The sequence below is a fragment of the Xiphophorus couchianus genome, chromosome 8 (assembly GCF_001444195.1).
Source record: "Xiphophorus couchianus chromosome 8, X_couchianus-1.0, whole genome shotgun sequence".
In the NCBI taxonomy this organism is placed as follows: Eukaryota; Metazoa; Chordata; class Actinopteri; order Cyprinodontiformes; family Poeciliidae; genus Xiphophorus; species Xiphophorus couchianus.
The window spans coordinates 17,522,711-17,545,770 of record NC_040235.1 but is presented as its reverse complement, the minus strand read 5'-3'; the positions used below and the strand labels follow the sequence as shown (position 1 = coordinate 17,545,770).

General features: G+C 36.9%; 1 protein-coding gene across 3 annotated transcripts in view; it reads left to right on the top strand.

Moving 5' to 3' along the window:
- Positions 1 to 20,932, top strand: part of eng (endoglin) — a 40,002-nt gene extending 19,070 nt beyond the window's left edge. For 2 of the 3 annotated variants that reach the window (XM_028025541.1, XM_028025542.1), the window contains exons 4-14: positions 5,059 to 5,172; positions 8,491 to 8,662; positions 10,101 to 10,290; positions 10,382 to 10,484; positions 10,699 to 10,903; positions 11,039 to 11,205; positions 12,777 to 13,025; positions 13,616 to 13,682; positions 16,906 to 17,016; positions 17,530 to 17,577; positions 17,661 to 20,932. In XM_028025541.1, coding sequence (XP_027881342.1) covers positions 5,059 to 5,172; positions 8,491 to 8,662; positions 10,101 to 10,290; positions 10,382 to 10,484; positions 10,699 to 10,903; positions 11,039 to 11,205; positions 12,777 to 13,025; positions 13,616 to 13,682; positions 16,906 to 17,016; positions 17,530 to 17,577; positions 17,661 to 17,782 — 1,548 coding nt within the window. In that variant the 3' untranslated portion in view covers positions 17,783 to 20,932. The remainder of the gene's footprint in view (positions 1 to 5,058; positions 5,173 to 8,490; positions 8,663 to 10,100; positions 10,291 to 10,381; positions 10,485 to 10,698; positions 10,904 to 11,038; positions 11,206 to 12,776; positions 13,026 to 13,615; positions 13,683 to 16,905; positions 17,017 to 17,529; positions 17,578 to 17,660) is intronic. The other variant, XM_028025543.1, reaches the window with a different exon arrangement.
- Positions 20,933 to 23,060: the final 2,128 nt, after the last annotated feature.

Genomic DNA, 23,060 nt, shown 5'->3' with positions numbered 1-23,060 from the left:
AGCCTGTGCCTCAGGTGTCATGGAAACCGAGGTTGCTTTGAAATTTATAGTCACATAACTTTTTAAAAAAAATTTTATGACACTTCGTAGATTCCTCTTGACACCGTCACAGAATTGTTGGACTTTTGCTGTATAAAGAAAAGACACACAAGCCTTTTGTTGTTCACAAATGCACAGTGACCTACAAGGTTAATAACTGCTTCTTGACTAGGTGCATTTTGGTTCGCTGTCACAACATAATGAGCTCAGATGTAATCAAGGATAACTTTTGTTGAATTAGTCTGCTCTTGGTCAAATATGTGGCTCTGTATTATGTGCAGAGGTTTATTCCAGTTCAAAATGAGCAGCTGAGCCATGCGATGTGATAAGCTGATAAACTCAACACTGACAGCTTGATGTTGCCCAGGAGGAATAAAATGAATGCTAATAATGGAGCTTATAGGGAAGCTGCTGCAGCTAAACTGCAGACCAAGGCTGTAAGATGAAAAAATTACTGAATTATAATGAAACATGCTTTTGTTCAAACACATTTGATTGTGAATTTGACTCAATATGCTGCACACAAACTAATCCTCATGTTGAAATGACTCCACAAACTATGCCCTGACATCATAAAATATAACACACAGAGTTTCACTCCATATCCAACGCTATCAGACAGATAGTGGAGACATTTTTCAGACACTAGAAATGACTACAGATTTTCCCAATGCGCCAGCATTTCTCTGGCCTCTTCAAATGATAGTTGATTTAATTTGACTGCATTAAAAAAAAAAAAAAGATTTCCCTGCTAAAGTAAAAAGACACAAAATAAGTGTTGACAGCACACTGGGGCAATTTGATTTTTAAGCAATTCTTTAAAGAATGACATTGAGAACTTACTTCAGAAAACTTTTAATCTATGTGCAGTTATTGCTCTGCTAGAGCACATTTTTCACTGCCCGGTGCTGTCGGTCAGCTCACATTATTCATTCCTTTATCAGCGAGTTGTTTGTACTATATATGGGACTTCCATTTAACCTTTGTTAAACTGCTGTTTGGTATTTTTAGTTTAGTTTTTCAGGATTTATATTCAGTTTTCTCACACGGATTGAAGTAGCTCTCTTCATTTTGACTATGATGGTGCAATACTGTGTAATCTCATTAATCCATTTTATCTGTTAAATCATTGCAGGGATCTTTCCCTCAGATGCTTCTTGGAAAACCTGAAAGATTATTTCTTAACTAAAAAAGTGTTGCAGTTTATAATCAGTGTGGCAAGCTAGGTATTGCATTTTACAGTAACTACTTTGGCTGTGAGCATGAATGATAGGTCCATACAAAGTTTATTTCCCAACTTAGTTTCAATATTTAATATAGTTTCAACAATGAAAAAGTCCTAGTAATGCAGAGGACATAATAGAGAGCTATCATATCTTTTTCTCAAATGGGACTAAAACTGAATCCTATTCCATGATTTCCCCGTTATGAGTAAATCCAACCCCATTTTAGTAATTTTGAAAGGTAACTGAGCAAAATCCTTCTTCAGAAGTAAGACTTTCTGGGACACATTGGCGACTCTGCCTCTTCAGTTCTTGAACCGTTTATTGACTGTGATTAAGCAGATGTTTATGGTTCAATCCCCTAAATCTGTGAAGGGGCAGATTTTTCTTTTTTTTCAGCAGCACTACAGTGACATATTGACATGTCATCTGTTTAGGTACAATGAATTGGCAACAGCTAACAACTTCTTCTCTAAGAAGTATCTCATTTTATTAAATATATTTTAGGGGCTATACTCCAACGTTGAAATTATAGGAGTCATTTGGCCTTGATGGATGGATGGGTGGATGAATGGATTTGTCTTTGGAGTGGATGTTTTATCAAGTGAAATATATAATAAATTAGTCATAAGATGTTTTTACAGAAAACTCTTAATTAATCTTTTGAAAAAAGAAAACAAAATGCAGCAAACACACAAAAAAATGGTGAAAACTGTACAGTCAGCGGGGAGTTTTACTCTCCCTGCACCTTTCTTTGTCCTTTAGAGTTCCTTATCACCTCTTTCCTCATCCTTTTATTTTCTTATTGATTTACAACCCACCCGAGACATTTGACTATCACAGTCTGACCACACTGCTGAATTATAGCAGGAGCATCAAGCGGCTGCACAAACCAGCAGAATTTCCTGGGTGGTGCTGCCTGTGTGCTGGACCCATTGATGTCACACACTGGCTTGGTGTCTTGGCACCAGGCCGAGACTAGACCAATGGAGCCGACACAACTTAGGGGAGAGAGAGCCAAAAGAATAACTGGAAACTGCATCAGCAAAGGCCCTTGACAAAAAAAGAGAAAAGATTCAGAGAAAAACAATTGTATCCTGAAAGCTTAGGAACAAAAGCAGCAAAAGGTGAGCGATCTGGGTCAAAGTTCAAGAACAAAGTCACAAAACTAGGCTGAAAAACAATGAAGCTCATTAGAAAGGAGTATTTAAAGAAAACATCACCGAGGTGTCTCTGTATGAGGTGCAGTGGCTCTGCAGGAAATGCCATTCATTCATTTACTGCATGCAGATGTAACGTGACTGAAGTAAATCCTCAGAGGTATTTCTTGGCAGATGCCGCGCTGCTGCACCACACAACTCTTTAGTTCAGACTCATGTTTAAATAACAACTGAGGTTTTCTTTCTTTTCAGTAACTCTTTAGGGCAATCTATCTGTCATCTTTGGCTATAATAAATATTCTGCACAGTATTCTATCAAAACATGATTACCTCTGACTCTCGGCCATGTTCACGCTGCATCCTATGCATTATCCATGTGTAGGTGTTGGCACATGGAAATATTTTAAGGTTTCATGCTCCAGTGCCCCAAAAGAAAGCTAATCTGTCAAAGTATGTTTTCAAACAATGTAAAATGTTTTGGTTAATTTATTTCTTTTTCATATTTTGTTACTTTACTGAAGTGTTTCATTTATATCTCATTTCCCTTCAAATTTGAGATTCCATATGAATATTTCTTGAATTGGCTTCATATTTCAAAAAAAGAACATGTTGTCATGACATCATTTAAAGAAAGCAATGCACTTTTTTCATAAAACAAATTTCTCTTTCTCATTGTTCTAACTGCTACTGTACTAATCATATATTTTAAACTGATTCTAAAAAATATGTTTGACTTAATATCAACCACTGCATAGAATCATGTGCCTTTTTTATGCAACGCATCTACATTTCCAGTTTGAGCTATGTAATGGTTTCAGACCGTCTGAGGGGAAAACAGTGACGACAATCCGCTTTTATAAGTGACCAAGATGTTTATAAATTCAGGAGCAAACGCTGACATATGCACAGCCTTCTTTTTTTTTTCCCGCAGAGGAAACTGAAACCATTAATTAGATGCACTCATTACTCCAGTTCCACTATGCACAAAACACTGTTAGTGTATGTCTGTATGCATGCAGGATAACACCTCCTTCCGTCTGTTAACTCTCAGCTTGCAAACAGATGCAAAAAAAAATGCATCTGTGTCTGGCTCACAGGCAATTTGACTTCAGTCTCCTTAGGCCTAATTTGCTCTGCAGGCGCCTAAAAATCTGTGTAGCTCCAGCTTGGAATTGTAACAATTGTCTTAGTTTCTGCTCTGGCGATGTCAGGCAGCGAGTAAATAAATTCAATAGAAGGGATTCATGCTGTGTCTTCAATGTGTTGATTGTCTGAACAACAGTCCTTGTCTTACAATAAACATATTTTCAAAAAGTGGAACTTTAGGTATTTAAATTTATCAAATGCGGACAAAGGGAAACATTTCAATTTCTGAAAGTAACTTCTTTATTAAAAAAAAAAAAAAAACATCACTCTGACGAGATGCTTTCCAGGATTTTTTTTTAAACTTCCCCTTTTTCGTCAAGCTGAGATTTAATGTTGAACTGATTACAAATGAACAGAAAAGAAATAAAAACCCAAATCTTTCACTTCTCCTAAATCCAATTATCTTTTGGCTCTTAAAGAAGTAAAAGTAATTAGAACACGGATTTATTGGTGTTAAGTTGGATTGGAAATATATATCTCTAAACTCCAATTTATTATTCCGCCACCACTCAGCGCCATTTGCATCCATAAAACTCAGCAGTTCCAGCTTTACCCCACGCACATGTGGAGCATAGTAATTAAGGCTGATTCATAGAGTGACGGTAGTGGTGATTAGCAAATCACATCACCATTATGTTACAATGAATAAAATATAGCTGATGAGACATTACATTATGTGGTAAATTATGTTAAGGAGTTTTATATTCTGCACAATTCTGATGAGATTAGACATACTGTATATGGGAAGACTGGTTGAAATATATGAAATGATAGTGAAAACATAGAAGTTTTCACTATCATTTCACAAATGATGACTACAAATGCTTGCGTTTTGCCAATACTTTGGCTGCACATTACATAAATTATAAAAAATTACAGCTCATTGCACAACAAGGAAAATAATTACCTTTTCCCCCTTTGTACAGCACAGAGGTGTAATAACACAGCAAAGCTGCATTACCTCATTTTACGTCTGCATCAATACAAACGCAGACAGGAAAGAAAGCTTTCATGCCTCCACCAAATATAAGCCCTTCTCAGATGACTGGCACGGCTTTTTCGGCGGAGAAGCATGTGGAATGGTGACATTTCAGAGCTCAGCTGCGAAAACCAGGAGGGATTGTCACGTCCCTCACTGATTTGTAGTCACAGAGAAAAGGAATCAAACTTTTACCGAATTAAACTACCGTTGGGGGATATTTTTAAACTTGGCGCAGCAAGCACAATATGTCCCCTCGATGCTGTCAACTTGATGTCTGGTAATTTAAGGGCAGATCGGGAGGTTTGCAAATAAGGGAGAGGTTTATAAAAAAAAAGAAGTAAAATTCTGATGTAGCAAAAAGAAAAAAAATACACACACATATTTAAAGCTGAGCAGAATTTGAATTCTAATAACTTTAACAATAAGTATGTAATTGTGTGCTTTGATATTACAATTATAAAAACTCAAATGAACTGAAATGTGTCACTGTCTATTTTTGTCTTGCCAGGATACTTCATTCTTCAGTCTTCAGATGAACATTTCAAAACCAGTGATCCTTATCATTTCATCCTCAAAAACGGCTTATGTTTACTACGACCCCTGCGAAGGCGTGAACGTTTATGTGAGTAGCACCCCTGAGATTTTCTATATGTACTTTCTATAAGTAGAGTCATGTTTGTATTTCTTTTGGAAATATTTCAGCATGTAATATCTGTTGATTTATTTGTGTTTCTCAAAAAATCTATTTTAACCAAAGCTTTTTACGACCACAGACTTTATTCTATTTGTGTTTTATGTCAAAAACCAGCCCAAATCAGTGTATATTCGAAGGTGGAGGTAAACTTTTACTAAAAAATGTGATATGCAATTGTATCCTGTCCCCATGATATGTTGTGGGACTTCCTTTCACTTCAGTTACAGCCAAATGTCAATAGTCGTACGTCTTCAACAGCTTTGCACATCTACAGATCGAAATATTTTGCATTCTTTTTTGCAAAATAATTTGACATTTCTGACTGGACAGAGGAAGTCTTCTTTAGACTATTCTAACACATGAATATACATAGGTCTAAACCATTATACGAACACATTCAATAATGGTTTGTTGAATCATTACTCAAAAGTATTCACAAAAGTGTGAATACTTTTGCTTTGGACTGTAGATCATGTGGGTCTTTTTAGCAAATATTATGCTGTTGTTGAAACACTAATACTGCATGAATGTCCTTTATTTTATTACTGTGGGAGTTTTTTCCTGTGTTAAAGTCCAGTGCCAGCTGCTTTGCATACTGTAAAAATGACACAGCTGTGCAGTACTCTTTTGGAAGACTGAGACCACTTTGATTTTCTCAAAGGCTTGCTCTGTGAGAAGCAGTTTTTGTTTTAGTGCTTTTATTATCCACACTATAAAACCAACAAGTAGCCAGTAACTAGTGGGGGTGATGGAATTGACTGTAAAATTAATATACCAGTAAATGTAGTTTCAGACTTTTATACACTGATCACGTATTAAAAAAAAGTCCATGAATTGAACTGCCAAAATAATCAGATGTATGTGTAATGAATGAAATAACACTGCAAAACAAGTAAAGAGTTTTACTGGTGAATTCTAGTCTGATAATGACGGGAATGTTTAAACGTTAAACGATACTATAACTTTTAGTTCAGTTTATTTATATAGTGACAGCAAACTATACATGTTGTCTCAGGACACTGAAAAGGAAATTTCTTCAAATCATACAGAGAGATACGTTCCAAATCCATCCTAATTATCAAACAAGCCTGCCAAATTCAAGTTATTATTTATTTAAACGACTAGAAAAGTTTCCATTTCCAGAAACCCAGCAGATTTCATCGAGTCTCTGACTTACAGCAGTCACTCCTCCTGGCTGAGTATGTACCAATGTTGGACACTTGCTCACATTTGCTGCAATCCTTCATCCTAAGCATACATGTAGTGAGGGTGGAAGGGAAAACACCTTTTTAACAGGAAGCCTGAAGACTCTGCAAGACGCAGTAGACATATCTTATGATCTCTTCAGTCTTTTAAAAACTAACATTAAGCCACATTTGCTTTCAGAATGGTATACTTTACTTTGAAGTTTCAGCAGTTTGTCCTCATTCGCTCTTTGTGTGTTTACAGAAGCTCTCGCAGTCTTGAAAATATTTCCTAGTATTGTGAACATTGTGCAGACATACTGAAGACATCACACATGTGTAAATTAAGTGGAATAACAGCTGTCCAATCAATGTGATGACACACTTGCAGGCGTGTCAACAATTACTGATATGCTGACAGCAGCATGGTACCACATCCTGTATCGTGTCCTGTCAGGAGCCTGGACAACATTCCCTGTGACGGCAGGATGTTGTTGTGAGATGAGCTCTATCACTGGGGGATAATAGCGCTTTGCAGCAGATTGCATTGTAAGAGAATAAACATCTGTTCAGCATCCGAGAAAGTACGTCAACAGCTTGACAGCATGTCTCAGTGTCACAGCTCCTCTTGGCCTCCCGAGGCTGCCGCTAACACTCAAGGTTGTTTAAAAAGCCAGTAGGATAGTGGCTTTTTGCGAAGACTTGTGAGCAGTCGTGTTTTCTGTAAATAACAGTTCAGTGGTTGTCAAAGTGAGTTATTCTCATTTCATTCTTTATGGGAAATATTATTGGACTCCTACACTTGTGTGTTATAAGTAAATCAGTTTTTATGTGGCCTGTCACGTGGAACCGAACATGTACAAAACATTACTCATGACTAATACGAAATAATTAAAAGATCAGTTGTTTCTGTCATTCCCATTAGACACCGGTACTGTTTCTGGCTATTGCTTTCAAAATCTCTGGTAGCATGTAGAATATTGCTGACACTAATGTGATTCAATTTCCATGACATTAGGCTCTTTACCTTTTTCTTCATGTCTTCGTTTTGACAACTCCTCCATCTGCTTGTTTCTGTTGTAAATTCCTCTCCTGCTTTTTAATGTTTTCAGTTTCTTTCCACACTATTTTTGATCTTATCAATCAAATATTTATGTAGAAAGAGATACGACTCCCTCTGGCATACTCGACTTACAACATTTGCTCTGAATTTGGGACGCAAAGGCATGCACACAAACCCGCATCCGCAGGCCAGGATAAAGATTTCTAGAAATTTAGAAAATAGACAATTCATTGTAACTTAAAGGATAATTCAGTGACATTACGAGTGTTTCATTAAACATCTTTTTAATTCTTAACAAATTTCCGCCTAAGAGACAGAAACATTTTTAGCCCTTTGAATCCCTTCTCCAAGCATCTGTGGAATAACAGACTGAGGAGGTTGTAGTTGTTGAGGTAGGATCTAATATGCATTATGCATTTCAAACCCTGGAACAAAAGAGAAGCAACTCAGAATTTTATTATTTAGTTGAAAGAGATTTTTTAATGCACTGAGATACTTGTAACACTAGGAAACCATTGCTGCTCTCAGCATTCTGGAAGCATAAGTCCAACTTAGACACTACCCACACTACATTTCTGCTGCTGTTCACTAATCCATGAAACCTAACATGCAAACTTCTTTGCTTCCCATTCATCCAGACAAGGAAACAACAGTGTCTAGTCAATGAGATGGATGTATATTTATACCTTGTATGGAGCCAGATTCCAGCCGACTATAGTGACGCACAAAGCTAAAAAAGGTCCCATTTCCTGGCCCCACTCAGGAAGCAAAGGAAAGACCTTGGCTCCAAAGAGGTTGTGCAACTCGGCTCGTGGACACTTAACCATAATAAACATTTCTTTTTCATAGCCCCGCTCAGAGAATAGAGGGAGAGTTTAGTGAAGGATAAGAAAAAGGAGTGGATGAGAATGACAAAGGAACATGATGAGAAGAAAGGCATTGATCCACCCCTGTGTTTTTGCAGTTAATGAAATGCTGTATTTGTTTTGTGTTTTACAGGTAAATAATTCCACAATTACACTGTATAGTCCACATCAGAACAATATCCACAAAGAAGAAATCCCCCATCAAAACGAGGAGCTGATCAAGTGGGCAGAGCAAAAATTTGAGGGTGTGACTTCATTCACTACAGTTAAAAATCCCGAAAAAATCACACTAATTGAACCACAAGGTAAGAAAAATGTTTAACTTTGCTTGGGTTTACAAAGAGCTTTTCTTGCCATTGCAGAGGCTTATCAAGAAATTTGTCCAGTGCATACACATGAACTGTATAATCATAGGACATATAAAAAACCCACAGCGCAGCATTAAAAACCAAATAAGGAAATGTTGCTGACAACTCACTACCAAAGATCCAGACTGGCACCAGAATTCAGGTCTGTCACTCCACAGGTAAAAAGGTAGAGTAGTCAGCATCTCGAGGGAAAATCACCAGACTGATTCTTAACCACCTTAACAATGTTTGAGAAAGTAACCTCGGGTTCCCTTGCGATCTTAGAGTTTGTCTCTTTCATGGACGACATGAATACTCGATTAAGAAGATCCTCAAAATTGTATAACGCCACATGTCAATCTATCAAGTGTGTTTGTCAGCAACAGTCCAATCAGTAATTGCAATTTGTTCTAAAGTGAAATGCCCCTTAACGGGATGAACTGAATCGCTTTACCTCCGACAAAGTGTTGGAGTTTATTATTACAAATGTGCTGTCGTCATAGAGATACTGTGGAAAATAATTGGTAAGAAAAGTTAAATGTTATCAGTGGGGAACATGCAGTAACTATGCGTTATGTAACCAGAGCATTTAGAGGGAGAAAAATAAGTTAGTTCATTTCCAAAACCCAAACGGAGTTTGGAAAAATGTAATAGACAGATATGTCTGTGGCTGACCTCATAAACAGCTGAATACAACAGGGATCAATGGTATTACTACCACATGTTCACCTGTATGAAGGTAACTGCAAGTAAATCTCCCATTTTTTGTCATCATTACATTATGTGTTTAATGGTTAAATCAATCACTAATGCATCAAGCTGGGTCCTAAACAATACATGTGTGTTGGCTACAAATCTATTTTTATTACAGTTGCTTTGTAAAGCAGTAACTTTTCAGACATACGACACAAATATTCATATACAGCCTGACATACGTGATCAAATTTATGTAACTATACAGATTACACTTTAATACTATGCCATGTTATTTAACAAAAAAAAAGAACAGCCAGCAGAGCAGAAAAAGAAACATCACATAGTAAAAAGGATATTGAAGATTAAAAAGATCCCCCACACCCCAAAGTTAATCAAATTATGAACACCTTACAAGGGTTAAAAGGAAATAAGACTAAGAATGTTTTTTTTTTCTTGTCCACACTGTAAAGTGCCTAATCAAATTTAGCAACCTTGTCTGAAACCTTTTACCTGAACAACACTCTCATTAAGACCTGCTACTAACCTCAGTAACACTTTTAAATAGATTTAGTTTATTGCTTTGTGGTAACCATCAACTTTCTCATTACTTTGCACAGTGCCTATGTTTTAAACTTAACTTTCCAATAAAATGCTGTATTATTCAATGTTTAATAATGAGCTGTGATTTGTTTGTTTGTAGGAACTAAACCTAAAAACATGCCTACAACTGGTCCTATGGATTGTGTACTTAACAATGAAGACATCTCAGAAAAGCACTTTATGAAGATTGAAACGGTTCCAGATAAGATCACGTCTTGTACACTGAAATCACAAAACCCAGACCATGAGGAGATTCATGTCATAAACATTCCAGATAGTTCTCCTGTTCGGTAACCTTTATATTTTTAAGAAACAGAATTTTATGATCCTCAATTTTTACCAAATATTTTTTCATAATCCTTTTTTTTCTCCACATGGCAGCAATGTATCCTTGCTCGTTAAAACTCAGGGCATTTCTTTCTTCCTGAGAGGTCCTCAGGGCACCACATGGACCTTCCTCAACACGGGCTTTGTGAAGCTTGGCGTAAGTTTCCATGTTATGCGTATTCCTTTAGAAAATGTCAGTATAATGGAATTTATTCTAAAACAAATTTCTGTCCAACTCAAAACAATCAAGTTGATTGTGTTAGTGAACAATTTCTAGGATTTCTGAAGTTCGTTTTATTATTCGGCACTTGTCAAGTACTTGTTGTAATATATTATTAAGAATTGATTTTTATTGTCTTCTTTTCCTATAGTCTAACAACGACATCCAGATACAAGCTTTCCCAAACAAACTTACACTACCTAAATATAATGGTACAGTGAGAGGTGACAAAGCAGAGGTTGTACAGAAAATGGCTTTGGAATATTTTAAAGTCAGTTATTTCACCAGCTACAGTGAAATAACACTGGATGCATCAACCATTTCTCTAGTGATTGAAAAACAACACAGTTTACCAGGTATGACTTTTGGTTTTCTTTCTTATCAGAGAAAAATAAGCTGTAAAGAAATACAGAAAATAGATGCACAAAGCTGGGAAGCCAGTGCTGCACTATTGACAGACATTGTAAATGTTGCTTTTGTTTTCTTTTTAGAGCAATTTCCTTCAGTCAGAGAAGAAATGGCAAAAAGCATGATTCCCAAAACAACTGATGCCCCAAATCAGATGCTTCTGAACATCCATCTGTACACCTCCCCAGATTATGGCTTTCCCTTAGACCCTCTAACCAGACTGCAGACTAACAAGAGAATCTACGCACTGGTAAGGATTTTTGTTAACGATTTTTCTGACGACCCAAATCATAGCATTTTACAAGCCACATTTTCCCACTCATGTCATGTATTATTTTTCTATTTTAATAGTTGTGTTTTACAAATACACTCACAAATTAATTGAAATTGCAGAGATCATCAGTGTGATAAACTTAGCACCAACCTTGATATTTTAGCAAACAGTCCAGTTATGACAGTGAACGAAAAGCAGCAAACATGACCCTGTTAAGAAAAAAAAAGTCTCTAATTTACAGTTAAATGCTGGCAGCTGTGGAGGTAAAATCTGTATTTATGCACTAAAATTCTGTGGTTGCCAGAATTTTAACTTATGTTTGTGATAAAACAGCTGCTGGTATTTTACTGTACATTAGAGATGTTTTTTTTTTTTTACAGTGTAACCATCGGCTGAATATCATTTCTAAAATGTCACGACAGGTTGCTACTTTGTAATCACTGAGCAATTGACCATATAAAATTTGACCAATCATGTATCATTGTGAAAATGCATTGATATCCTATTTTTTTTATGTAATTTACATATTTTATCTGTTTTTGGTTCTTTGAAGTCTTTTATGTTTCAGATCATTGAACAAAATGTTAGCATCAAACAAAAAATATGCAGTTTTCAAATATTGATGCACAATGTGAAAAAGCCATTGCCACCATTATCAAATAATTTATTAACGGTAAATAAACTCATATTTTTAGTTTAACTACACTTCTTGTCCAAACTGGATTATTGTTAGATATGCATAATCAAGAAATAACAAATGAGAAACAGTCATCAACTCATTTTAACATCTATCAACGTGGAAGGGGTTTCAATGCCTTTACCCAGGGCATTACTAGGATTTTAAAATACATATTCCAATGTTTCTCACAAAACAGAATCAATAACTAAACTCTCAGCAATAGTGTATAGCGAAAACTCTGTACACTATTGTTGTGGCTACATTGTATAAGTGAAATAAAGCTTCGCTCTGCTTAGACAGGGTCACTCCATCTGCTTAATATGCCAGGCTTATTTTAGTTTCACCTGGGTTTAGTCTGCGCCTGCTAGCAGCCACATCGTCATTCTTGTGGACTACTTTCGTTGAACAATGTGATGTTATGATTAATTTACGTCTACTTTACTCTTCCTCAGCCGATCAGTAGCACATTCTTCTTACCCTGAGCTCCAAGTCTAGTGCTTTCACCTTCTCTGTGCTGAATCAAAGTAATCTGTCACATTTTTACGCAACGGAAAGACCATTGTAAAGATAGAAAAAGTAATTTGTTAGCTTACTCATTACTAAAAAAACTACTGTCATTAGTAACGCCATTTGTTTTAATGCCATTTTTCCCATTGCTGCAAATGGAAAACATGAAACAGAAGTAAATATAATCAGGAGGGTAAGGCTACCAAAATTACTTTAAGAGTACTTAGACGACTCATCCAGGAGATCACAAAATGAAATTTCTAAAGTGCTGCAGATTGCTAAAAGCAACTCTTGCTTACATTTTATTGAAAGTTGTGTTGCTTCCCTGCAGTTTATTTAATATCTTCTTTGTTCCTTATAGATATCAACATACACTATAGGTGACATGAAAATGGCCCTCAAGGTGATTGGCTGCAGCATGAGGCCAAAGGCCTCCTCCTCTGCAGAGAAAGAGCTCCCGATCATCTTAGAGTCCTGCACTGTAGACCCCTGTCACAACAGTGCTCGGCTCAGCTTCTCCTTAGATCAGATGCCAGAGGGGACATCCAGCACATGGGTTCTACGATGCTCTGTCAAGCTATGTTCCTCTGACCAGTCATATCAGACTGAGGTGGGTATTTCACAACGGCTTTTCGGCAAAATATATATTTTCAGGTGTTTTAAATGAAAGCAGAGGCACAAAACATTCTGCATATTATGCATGAATATCTCAATTTCAGCTTAGAGGTATTTACATCTAAAGTGTCTTGAATAATCTTTTTTTAGGGTCTGAGAAATTATTGAAAATATTACCATAATCATAAATGATTATTTTTTCATACATTGAGGGAAATATTTCACAAGCTTTGCCTGGAGCCTGGTACCTGTGGAAATCCCGGGTGGATTCTCCTTTTATTTGCTTTGCCCTTATTTTTTGTTCACTCCTTCAATATTCTGCTTTGTCTTTGTGGGTATTTTTGGTTTTCAACTTTGCAAGTGAAAAGCAGCGTTATAGCAATGACATTGTATTATTGATGTGCTCAATGCAAAATGTTGTACTTAGTTGTTATATTATTATCCCTAGTCTGTCTATGGTGATTGTCCAAGTAGTATACAATACTGTCTAGTCACATTTGCTGAAAAAGTTTTTCAGCTCATTTCCTGAAAAAGGGAATTTGTTTTTATTATTTATTTATTTATTTATTTTTATATTACCCACAGATCTGTGAGGATAAAGTGAGGACAGCAGAGGAGAATCTGGAGGTTATGCAGTCATGCCAACCACAGGGTGAGAGAAGTTTATTACTGTTATTATTATCATTATTGCTGTTATTTATTTATTTTTTATTACCTTGATTTTCATAAATTATCTGAAAAATGTTTCATAGTTGTTTGTTTCATAGTAACAAACTTGTCAAACTCCTACACAAATAATAATAACATTTAATTTGCCTTTCATGCGCCCTGGACTAAACTGCTAGTCAGCCAGTCAGTCAGTTAGTAATTGAGTAATACTATGTGCTGAAGTTTTTTCCTTTAATTGCTTGTAGCACACACACAATGCTGCCTGGGTGATTGTCATAGCAGCGAACACAGGATATTCAATGAAGCCAGTGAGCGGCTGTAGGGCAGGGCCTCGTCCTTTAGGAAGGTCTGCAGGCTGACCTTGTGGCCACCATCACACGTAACAGCCCTCAGGGGAAACAGTGGCAGGCGGGGGGTAGGCTAAACTCCTTTGTGCTTCCAAAAAGTCTGACTATTCTGATGTCCAGACACATTGGTGAGCTTTGAGCCACTGAAAGACTGATGAACATTTTTGTCTCAAAGAAGGATGTGTTTCTCTCAAAATGAGAGAAGCAAAATCTGTGACTGAAAATATTAAGGAAATTAATGCCATGCTATTTAGCTTAAATTTTGCAGCAGTTCAGTAATGTAGCACTCTCTGTTTTATCAGCAGTATGGCTCATTGCAAATAACCTTCCAGATGCTGTAGTCAATCTTTTTTTTTGTTAGTTCTTCTGTTTCATTATAATTCATAAAGTTTTTCTTGGAAAAGCAAATCTGCAAATCAGTTTTCTAAATTAATTTGTTGGCTCACTTATTCCTTTAGTCATTAGCTCTCTTCACACATTTTACGCACCTTGTTAAATTTAAAAAAAGATATCCTAACAGAAGCTCTCAGAATTTTGTGGGCATGTACTTTCACACAAGCCCATATTTCAGAATGAACTTAGTAACTACACTGTCTTTTAAATACAAACTACATGTGCCACCATTCTCTTCACACTTATCCGAGTTTGGCTGCAGAATTCAGATGAAATCGCTTAATTTGTTTACTACATGTCACTGAAGGTGTCAAAATTGTGAAGAAACAAAAAACAACTTTTTCTTCAAATTATGTAAGTCTGACAAACCTTTTCATGAAGTTCAGTTTATTATGACAGCGATAGAATAATTACTATAAATAAGCATAACTAGCAGGCGACATTGTTTTCCAAGTCTTTATCAAGCGGCAGTGACTGCTCCATTCAGTAATCCTTCCTGTTTGCTAGTGTTCATACCAGGGGCAGGGAGTCATGGCGCAGGCCTGATGTCCCTCCATACTTCCCCACCTGCACTGCAGCTTCTGTTTCCTGCAACTGTTTATTCAGCTTTGCTGTCAAAGGCTCACTTATACGAACTAACACTGCCAGTGATTGGAGAAAACAAGTTTCTGAGGAAGGCTGTCTCAAGATGCTGTGATGTTTCTTCCCAATTCAGAGACAAGGAATGTTCCTTTGTAATTTAAAATCAACAAACGAGGTTGGAATGCAGTCAGTATTTAAGGCCACCAGATGTCACTGTTTCAGTGCCCTGAGAGTAATTTAAGGTTGACTATCAGAGTTTCTGTTTGAATAGAAGCAGCTTTATGCTTTGCGATTAATACACAAATGTTAAATAAACAACATAGTGTGTATATTTTAGATGCTTCAGAGTGCTTTTATTTTTACCTGAAGATGTTCTACTAATAGAAACAAATGATTCCATTATCTCACTCCATCATACTTTCCTCAGTGCTTCAGTTTAAATTCACCCATTGTTTATGTTTCAACAAAAACAGCTTTTTCTGTCCCATGTGTACCCCTTTAAGTCAGATTAAACAACAGATGAGTTGAGTTATGAATCCTATTACAAAACTTAACTTAGCTTGTTTCAGCAGGAAACAGGAGGCTGCAGAGGCAGGTGAGAGAAACTCATGTGCAGGTGATGATTAGTTTCTTAGAAATGTTCTGGTTGCTTTGGAGAAGATCTTTACAGGTAGCAAGCCAAGTAGAGAGGAAAAAGGCATCTGTTTGCACACTGTCTCTATTGTTATACAATTCAGAACAAGCACTGTGTCTCTCCTTTGGTGGAGATTTCTGACAGCTTACATGGTGCTATTGCAAATTAGAATTTTAAAATCGATTCTTCTCAGTCAGACACGCAAACATGTGAAACACTAAACCCCTCTTAGTGTTAAAATTGATGAAAAGAACTAGACAGTAATACAAAAGGTTTCAGGAACATCCAAGATCTTTTTTTTTTAATACACAAAAATGAAAGCCCTTAATTCATTATTCATTTATAGAGGTGATAGGGTTGAAAAATATTTGATGGAAAGGCAAAATTGATGTTCCTCTCAAGAAAATATAGTCAGGGTTTTATCATAATAAAACAGCTATAAAGTGAGAATGGCTTTCCAGTGTAAAGCCTACATTCAGATGCCTGAGCAATTTTCAGTAACTATATGCTATGCTTTCCTAGTTTTTCCCAGTGTACAGCTTGCACCTAAAAAATAACTACTCTGCAAAGATATCACTTTATAGATTTTCATATATATATATATATATATATATATATATATATATATATGTTTTCCATTTTGTTGGAGAGCCTTTGCCTTTACACTATAAGTCAATCTTTTTAGAAGTGGTATTGGGGCATACCTATTTCTAATAATGAACTGACCTTAAATTGAACACAGACAAACTAGGTTTATACTTGCTAACATGCCGCTACTAACGTCTAATTATAACCTCATTGAAATACAATTATTTTTTAAATTCATTTTAAAATTTGAACTGCAATGGCCACCATTGCGTCATATGTGCAATAAAATTTAGGGGGACGATGACATAAAAATGCCAACTGAGCTATATTTAACTATGTTAAATAAACTGTCCAGTAGTCATTACCAATTTTGCTGGCCAGTTGTTTCCAAATATAAAAAGATGCAAAAACCTACAACCAAATCAGGTTGTAGGTTTGAAATTTGGTTGTAATTTCAAACAAAAAGGGAAGAATTGAAAGATTTAGCATTACACTCTGAATGATCCATTTCATACTACAAGGCATGATGTAATTGTAAACTAAACCTCCCATATTGTGTAGCTTTACATTTAGTACAACACAATTTGATCATATTCAATTGCTGTTCTTTAATTAAAGGTTTATTGCACTGTTTTTTTGTTTTTTGCTTTGTGAACTTTCAGATCAGCCATGCTTTGATTTTGGCCTGTTAGGTGTTCTTGGAATTGCTTTTGGAGGATTCCTGATTGGAGTGTTACTTATTGGAGCATTGTGGTTTATCAAGATTAAAACAGGTAAATGCATGTTCTGTTTTATATCCTTTGCTAATTATAAACTGTGTAAAAACGATTACATAAACCTGGGGCACTTTTATTCAATATATTCTCACTAGCTCAGATAACAATGTTTCCCACATTTAACACCTACATTTTAACAACCATAAATGGTCTAATACTGCATAATTATGCCCAAATAGTTTCCATTCAAAAAAGGGTAAAGAAAAACATGTGCATGCTTTTATTTGCAGCATTTTTGATTCTTGTAATGATCTTTACCATTATCTGAAAACAAAAGCATCAACTAGCTGCTGCTTTTATAAAATGCTTCTGCTTCCTATAAAGAATAAAGATTGATTACTTTTATCTTCCCATAGGTATTTATTTATTGTAATATTTGTAAAATTTTTATCCTTAGCCATGAGGGTAGAGGTTTACTGCTGTTCTCCATATTTCTTTTCTTTGGATATTGTGTTTCAATTTGTCAAATGACCCAACCGAATAAGCCTAGACTCTTTGAATTAAACTCAGGGTACCCAGCTGGACTTGACATGAGGTCAACTGCTGCCAGTTTTCCTGGTAAGACGTATAGCTGTTCTTCGTGATTTTCTTTTTTTCATTATTGTGATCAGGTTCTAATCAGCATCTGCCTTCTTTTTTAGGATGTCCCTGTTCAAGAGCAAAGCGACAACCTGTTTCTTCCAACACATCACCCTCCGAGAATAGCAGCGCGAATGCTAGCATCGGAAGCACTCAAAGCACACCGACTAGCAGCATGGCATAAGATCATTATAGGTTATACTAGCAGGCCACCATCCCTTCTGTGTCATCTTGATGGGTTTCAAGCTTTTTGTTGCATCAGTCCTTAAAAAAGCATTTCTTTATACCCTGCTCTGTTTAAATTGTTGTTTTAAAAGCACAATTGATGGTATTTGACATACCATGTCTAAAGTGGGTTTGATCTGGGAGACTGTAGTTAGATGTGGAGAAAGGATTAATGATGAGTAACCGAAGTTTTGATATTAGTTTGTAATGCTTTCCTTTGTAGCCTCTCTGTAAATTCAAATTCCTCAGCCAGGATGTTACAGAGGCCAAAAAGGGAAAAAAAAAAAAAATTGGCTCCCAGCAACAGGAAAAACAAACCATATCCCCTCAAGAGCTAACAGGAAATTCACAACATTCTTTCCAATGAATTGTGCTTGTGTGATGGGAGCACAATAATAGTTATCCAGGAGACAAACCGGTCCAAAGACAAGCTTTGAAAAGCAGATGAAAAGATGTTTTGTGAACATTTAAGAAACAAAAATATGACGGGTTATGTGCTAGGTCAGTCCAGAGAAATTCATCAACAGCATCAAGGGATCTGACGTTCTGTGTATTGGCATTTCCAAATAGACAAAGGAATACTACCTTGTATGATGTTAGACTAATTTGCAGTCCATGGACCATGGTTTTATTGCTACCTCTTATTGAGTAGAAATCTGGAGCTAAGGTAAAACTTAAAACTAGGTTTCTGTAGTGAAGTTATTGTTTTTTTTTTTTTCCTTTTTAATTTACTGTCATTTCTTGCTACCATATTAAAACCCTAAAGTGGCCCTATGGGCCATTTGTAGCTCACAAAATAAACTTATGATGCCATTGTCTTGTTATCCAGTGGATAAATAAGTGTCATCATATTGTTTTTCCATAGCACTCATTTCAGATTAGATTTGAACTACATTTAGTGATAAATCAGCAAAACTAAATGATGAAAGAAGACACTTAATGTAGATAACATGGATTTTTTACTTACATGAGCTGAGAATGCATCACTATTTTATTGTGGAGTACCATTTTCCAATATGTACTCCTGTATTCAGAGCTGAGTAGTGTTTGTAGAGATTCACCAAGTTACTGCATTTCGATTTCCAGGCATCACACTGTTGCATCTTACTGTTTAACACTCATCCAGCTCTTTCTTCCAGGTGGAGTACCCCCTCCCCCCCAATAGTGTTGAGGTTAAATTTCAGCAGTTTTCATTTGCACAATACCCATTGTCACCAGTAACACCAGTTCTTCACCAGTACTTACCAACCTACTGTGCACATTTTAGGTCTGTGGAACAGACCTTCGTATGATGAAAACAAGTCTTGTGTTATGATTTTCATTACACTGTTAACCTTATAGATTTCTTTTTGTTGTACAGATTTAAAAACCAAGATTTGATCATTATTATACCCTCTTTCCTTGTATTGATTTTCCTTTTTTCAGAATATAGCTATTCTCAATTGTCCTTTCTGTTTTGTAGGCATTATTGAGTTGAAAAGATTTTCGTTGGACTAAACAGGACGTTTATGAATCATTCAGTTTGAAAAGCAAACTGAATGAAGCATGATTTTGTTTTTGCTTTGCAAAGTGAAACAACCTTGATAACAGTTATACCTTAACCTGCCATTCATTTAGACTTATTTTGCCTCTCTATCAAAAGGCTGTTCAACCCTTTGAAAGACTCAGTATTCACATTTACAAATGTCATTTAGTTTCAAAGGTCGTCCTTGTTGTAATAGTTATTGCACAATAATACATAAGAGCAGAATGATATTGTATGTTATAAAAACTAATATTCACACATTCATGGTGAATGGGTGAATGACTGAATGTAGTGGGAGGAGCTTTGGGGTCCTCTGGACTTGATAAAGCGCTATACAAGACATTTACAATTAATTTATAATCACAAAAATTTGCTTCTCTAAATTTGATTGACATATAAATATATACATATATTTTTCATATAAATGGTTGAATGTATCTTTTAATCTCTTATTTAAGTCAGCTCTGAATACAGACCATTCAGACTCTATAGCATGATTAATATTAGCATTTCTACGTCCCTCCGTATGTGCATTGACATATTTTTATTAGTTCTTTTAACTGCTCTAACAGCATTTGAAAATGTAAAAAAAAATACATATATATATATTTTCACCTGTTTCTAATCTAAATAGGTATATTTTCAATATTAGTTTGAGGTCAAAATGAACAACTCATGTCCAAACAGCATAATATTGGCTCTATAAAAATATCCTGTTTTATTTATTCTTGTTCAGCTTCATTCTCAGACCTGTTCCAAACCAGTTTTGGGATATGTGTAGCATACTTCTCTCCTTTATACACATGTGCATTTTTTTTTTTTGAGACAGAAACAAAGAGGGCCAGTACAAATTGCCACTTGAGAATTTGTGCAATATGGTGAGAGGTTAACTTGCATGTATTACAATTTTTTTGTTTTTGTATGTGTTATATGATAGTCTTTCTTTGAATCATTCCATAACCTAGTGTGTTTCTTGAGACAATTCAAACAGGGCACAAGATGCATCTCTTTGTATTTCAAAACATTTGACTTTTTATTCCAGTGATTTGAGACAATGCATGTCACATCACATACTGGTCACATTGCAGTTTCACCCTGCTTGACCTTTGTCCTCTAAGTCCTCTGTGAACCAAAAACATAACAAATCTGTGGACTGACATGTTGACATTGTATTGTGTTCATGGTATTATCTTCAGACCGTGTAGTGGGGTTGTCAGTTCTGAAGACAGGGTGTCTCACCACTTAATACATTCCAGATGAATATTCAGCACACTGTTATCAATATACGGTTCCTCCCTTATTTGCAGAACTGACATACGTTTTGATATGATAGGATAGGGAATGTGCAAACTGCCTGGGTTAAAGCAACCCTTGTATCTGTCACAACAGTGAAAATAAACAGAATGTCAATTCATCCACTTGTTAACCCTGTAGTGTTATCTTTGTGCTCACATGGGCAACTTTTTACTGTTTTAAGTGGTTTAATTTGTTGAGAATGAAGTTTGGTAATTAATTTTGTATGTTGTTGTTCTTCCCTGAAACTCTGTTTCTAAAATAATCCTAATAAAGCAAATTTGAGAGATATTTCAGTTTTTTTTATTTACCCTTTAATATAGTGTGTAACCATGAGAGTTATGCACATGTGTGAATCAGCAAACTTGGCAAGACCATATTGGAGATTGATAGAGCAGCAAAGCCAAATACATAATAGAGCAAGCTCTAAAATGTTCCTACCATCAATAAAAACACAGACATTAAATGATACAACACATCCAAGCTATAATTTCCCAAGAGGTTCAAGAAATATTATTCAATAATCACTACAACAGCACATGTATTTATTTCCTTGTGTCTGATACAACTGCAATGGGACGTAGACAGTTTCAGTCCTATATATAATCTCCATTAGCATCAATATATGACTTTTATTTAAGAACTACTGTACAGGGCAATTCTCTTAGTTTTCAAGAATGAAGTATTGACATCGTTAGAGGTAGCCTGGTAAAAACCAGCACCTTGCATTACGCTTTGCTTTTTTGTTTTGAACAGGAAGTCCGGGATTTTGGCTATTGATGAATGATTGCTTCCTGTTGTCATGGACAGTGAGTTTGTGGATAGACCAGATTGCAGACAGGAATTGGGAGTATAGATCATGTTGAATTTTCTTTAATAATAAAACGGACAACTTACAAAACCAGGAACACTGAAGCAAGTCAGGATAAAACAACAATGAGGAACTAGGAAACCAGGAAGAAGCAAAGAAGTAATGGAAATTAAAGCTGCAAGCAGCCTCGGGCGGCCCTCGCAGCAAGCGCCGCTCCGGCCTATTGGCCACCGCGGGGGTTCCGGCCTCGGCAGAAGCTCTCGCTCGGTTTCCAGAGCCGCAGCCCGCTCCCCACCGCAGAAGCTCCGCCGCAGTTTCCAGCACCGCCGCCCGACAGCCGCCGCAGAAGCTGTCGCGCGTTTTCCCCGCCCGTCCACCGGGCGATACGCTTGAATGCGTTCGGCGGCGCTGCCCGACGACTGTCGAAAAATCTGGCGCAGATCGGTCGATGCGTCGAGGAGATACAACCCATGTATTAACTTAGGGGGCGCAGTGGAGCCAAATTACATTTCAAACCCGTTGGGCTCTTTAGAGGTGAACAAAGGTCATACATATCCAGTTTGGCGCCAATCGGATGATCTATGCCTGAATAAGAGCCAAACGTATGCATATGGCGAGGGACTGATATTCGCCATTTGGCCACGCCCACACGGTTCAGCCAGCAGCGAGCATTGACAGAGTTTATCATCCGAATCATCTTGATTAGGTCAAGAGAGCCATAAACGGAGCTTTCCAAGGAAAAAAACGGCACTTCCTGTTCTGAGGGGGCGGGGCTTAGATGACGTCATAATATGATGACATAGCATTGTCAGGCATCACACCAGGATGAGTCAGGCCAAGTTTGGTGCAGCTCGGTCGAAACATGTGGAATCTAGAAGCAAACGTATGGCATCGGCGTTACAGGTCACTTCGCCACGCCGCCACACCCAGCTGCTTCATCGCAGCCGGTCAGGGCTTGGATCCACAACACACCAACATGTCTTCTGTCTCTGGACACAGTTTCATGTTGATTAGGTCAAAGGGCTAAGATAGCGACCGTTCACAGTAAAACATGACACTTCCTGTTCTCAGGGGGCGTGGCCTAAGCGATGTCATAATTTCACCACACGGTATTTTAGGACACCTATTGATGATCAATCACTGATCGTTTGGTGTCTCTGTGAGTTTCTGTGCAGGATATATAAGAGTTTCGTGTTTCATGGCGAGTAGGTGAACTTTGACCCCTGGTAACCCCCCTTCAGCAAGCTCATACAGTCACCAATTTGATAACTTTAAATCAGACATGCCTTATGATCAGACTGACCGAGTTTGAAGCCGATCAATTGAAATCCCTAGGAGGAGTTCGATCAAATGCAAAGGCTGTAAACGGCCACAACAGGGCCCAAAATGGACCTTCAATCCAAAATGGCCGACTTCCTGTTGGGTTTAGAGCATGGCTCCAAGAGACTTTTTTGTACGTCCTGACAAGATACACATGTGTACCAAGTTTCGTAATTCTAAGTTAAAGCATGGCTTGGGGCTGATTTTTTAAAATATTCTAGGGGGCAGTATAGAGAAATTAGGCCACGCCCACCAAATATCGCTATGGATTCCTGTTGGCGGGTGGAT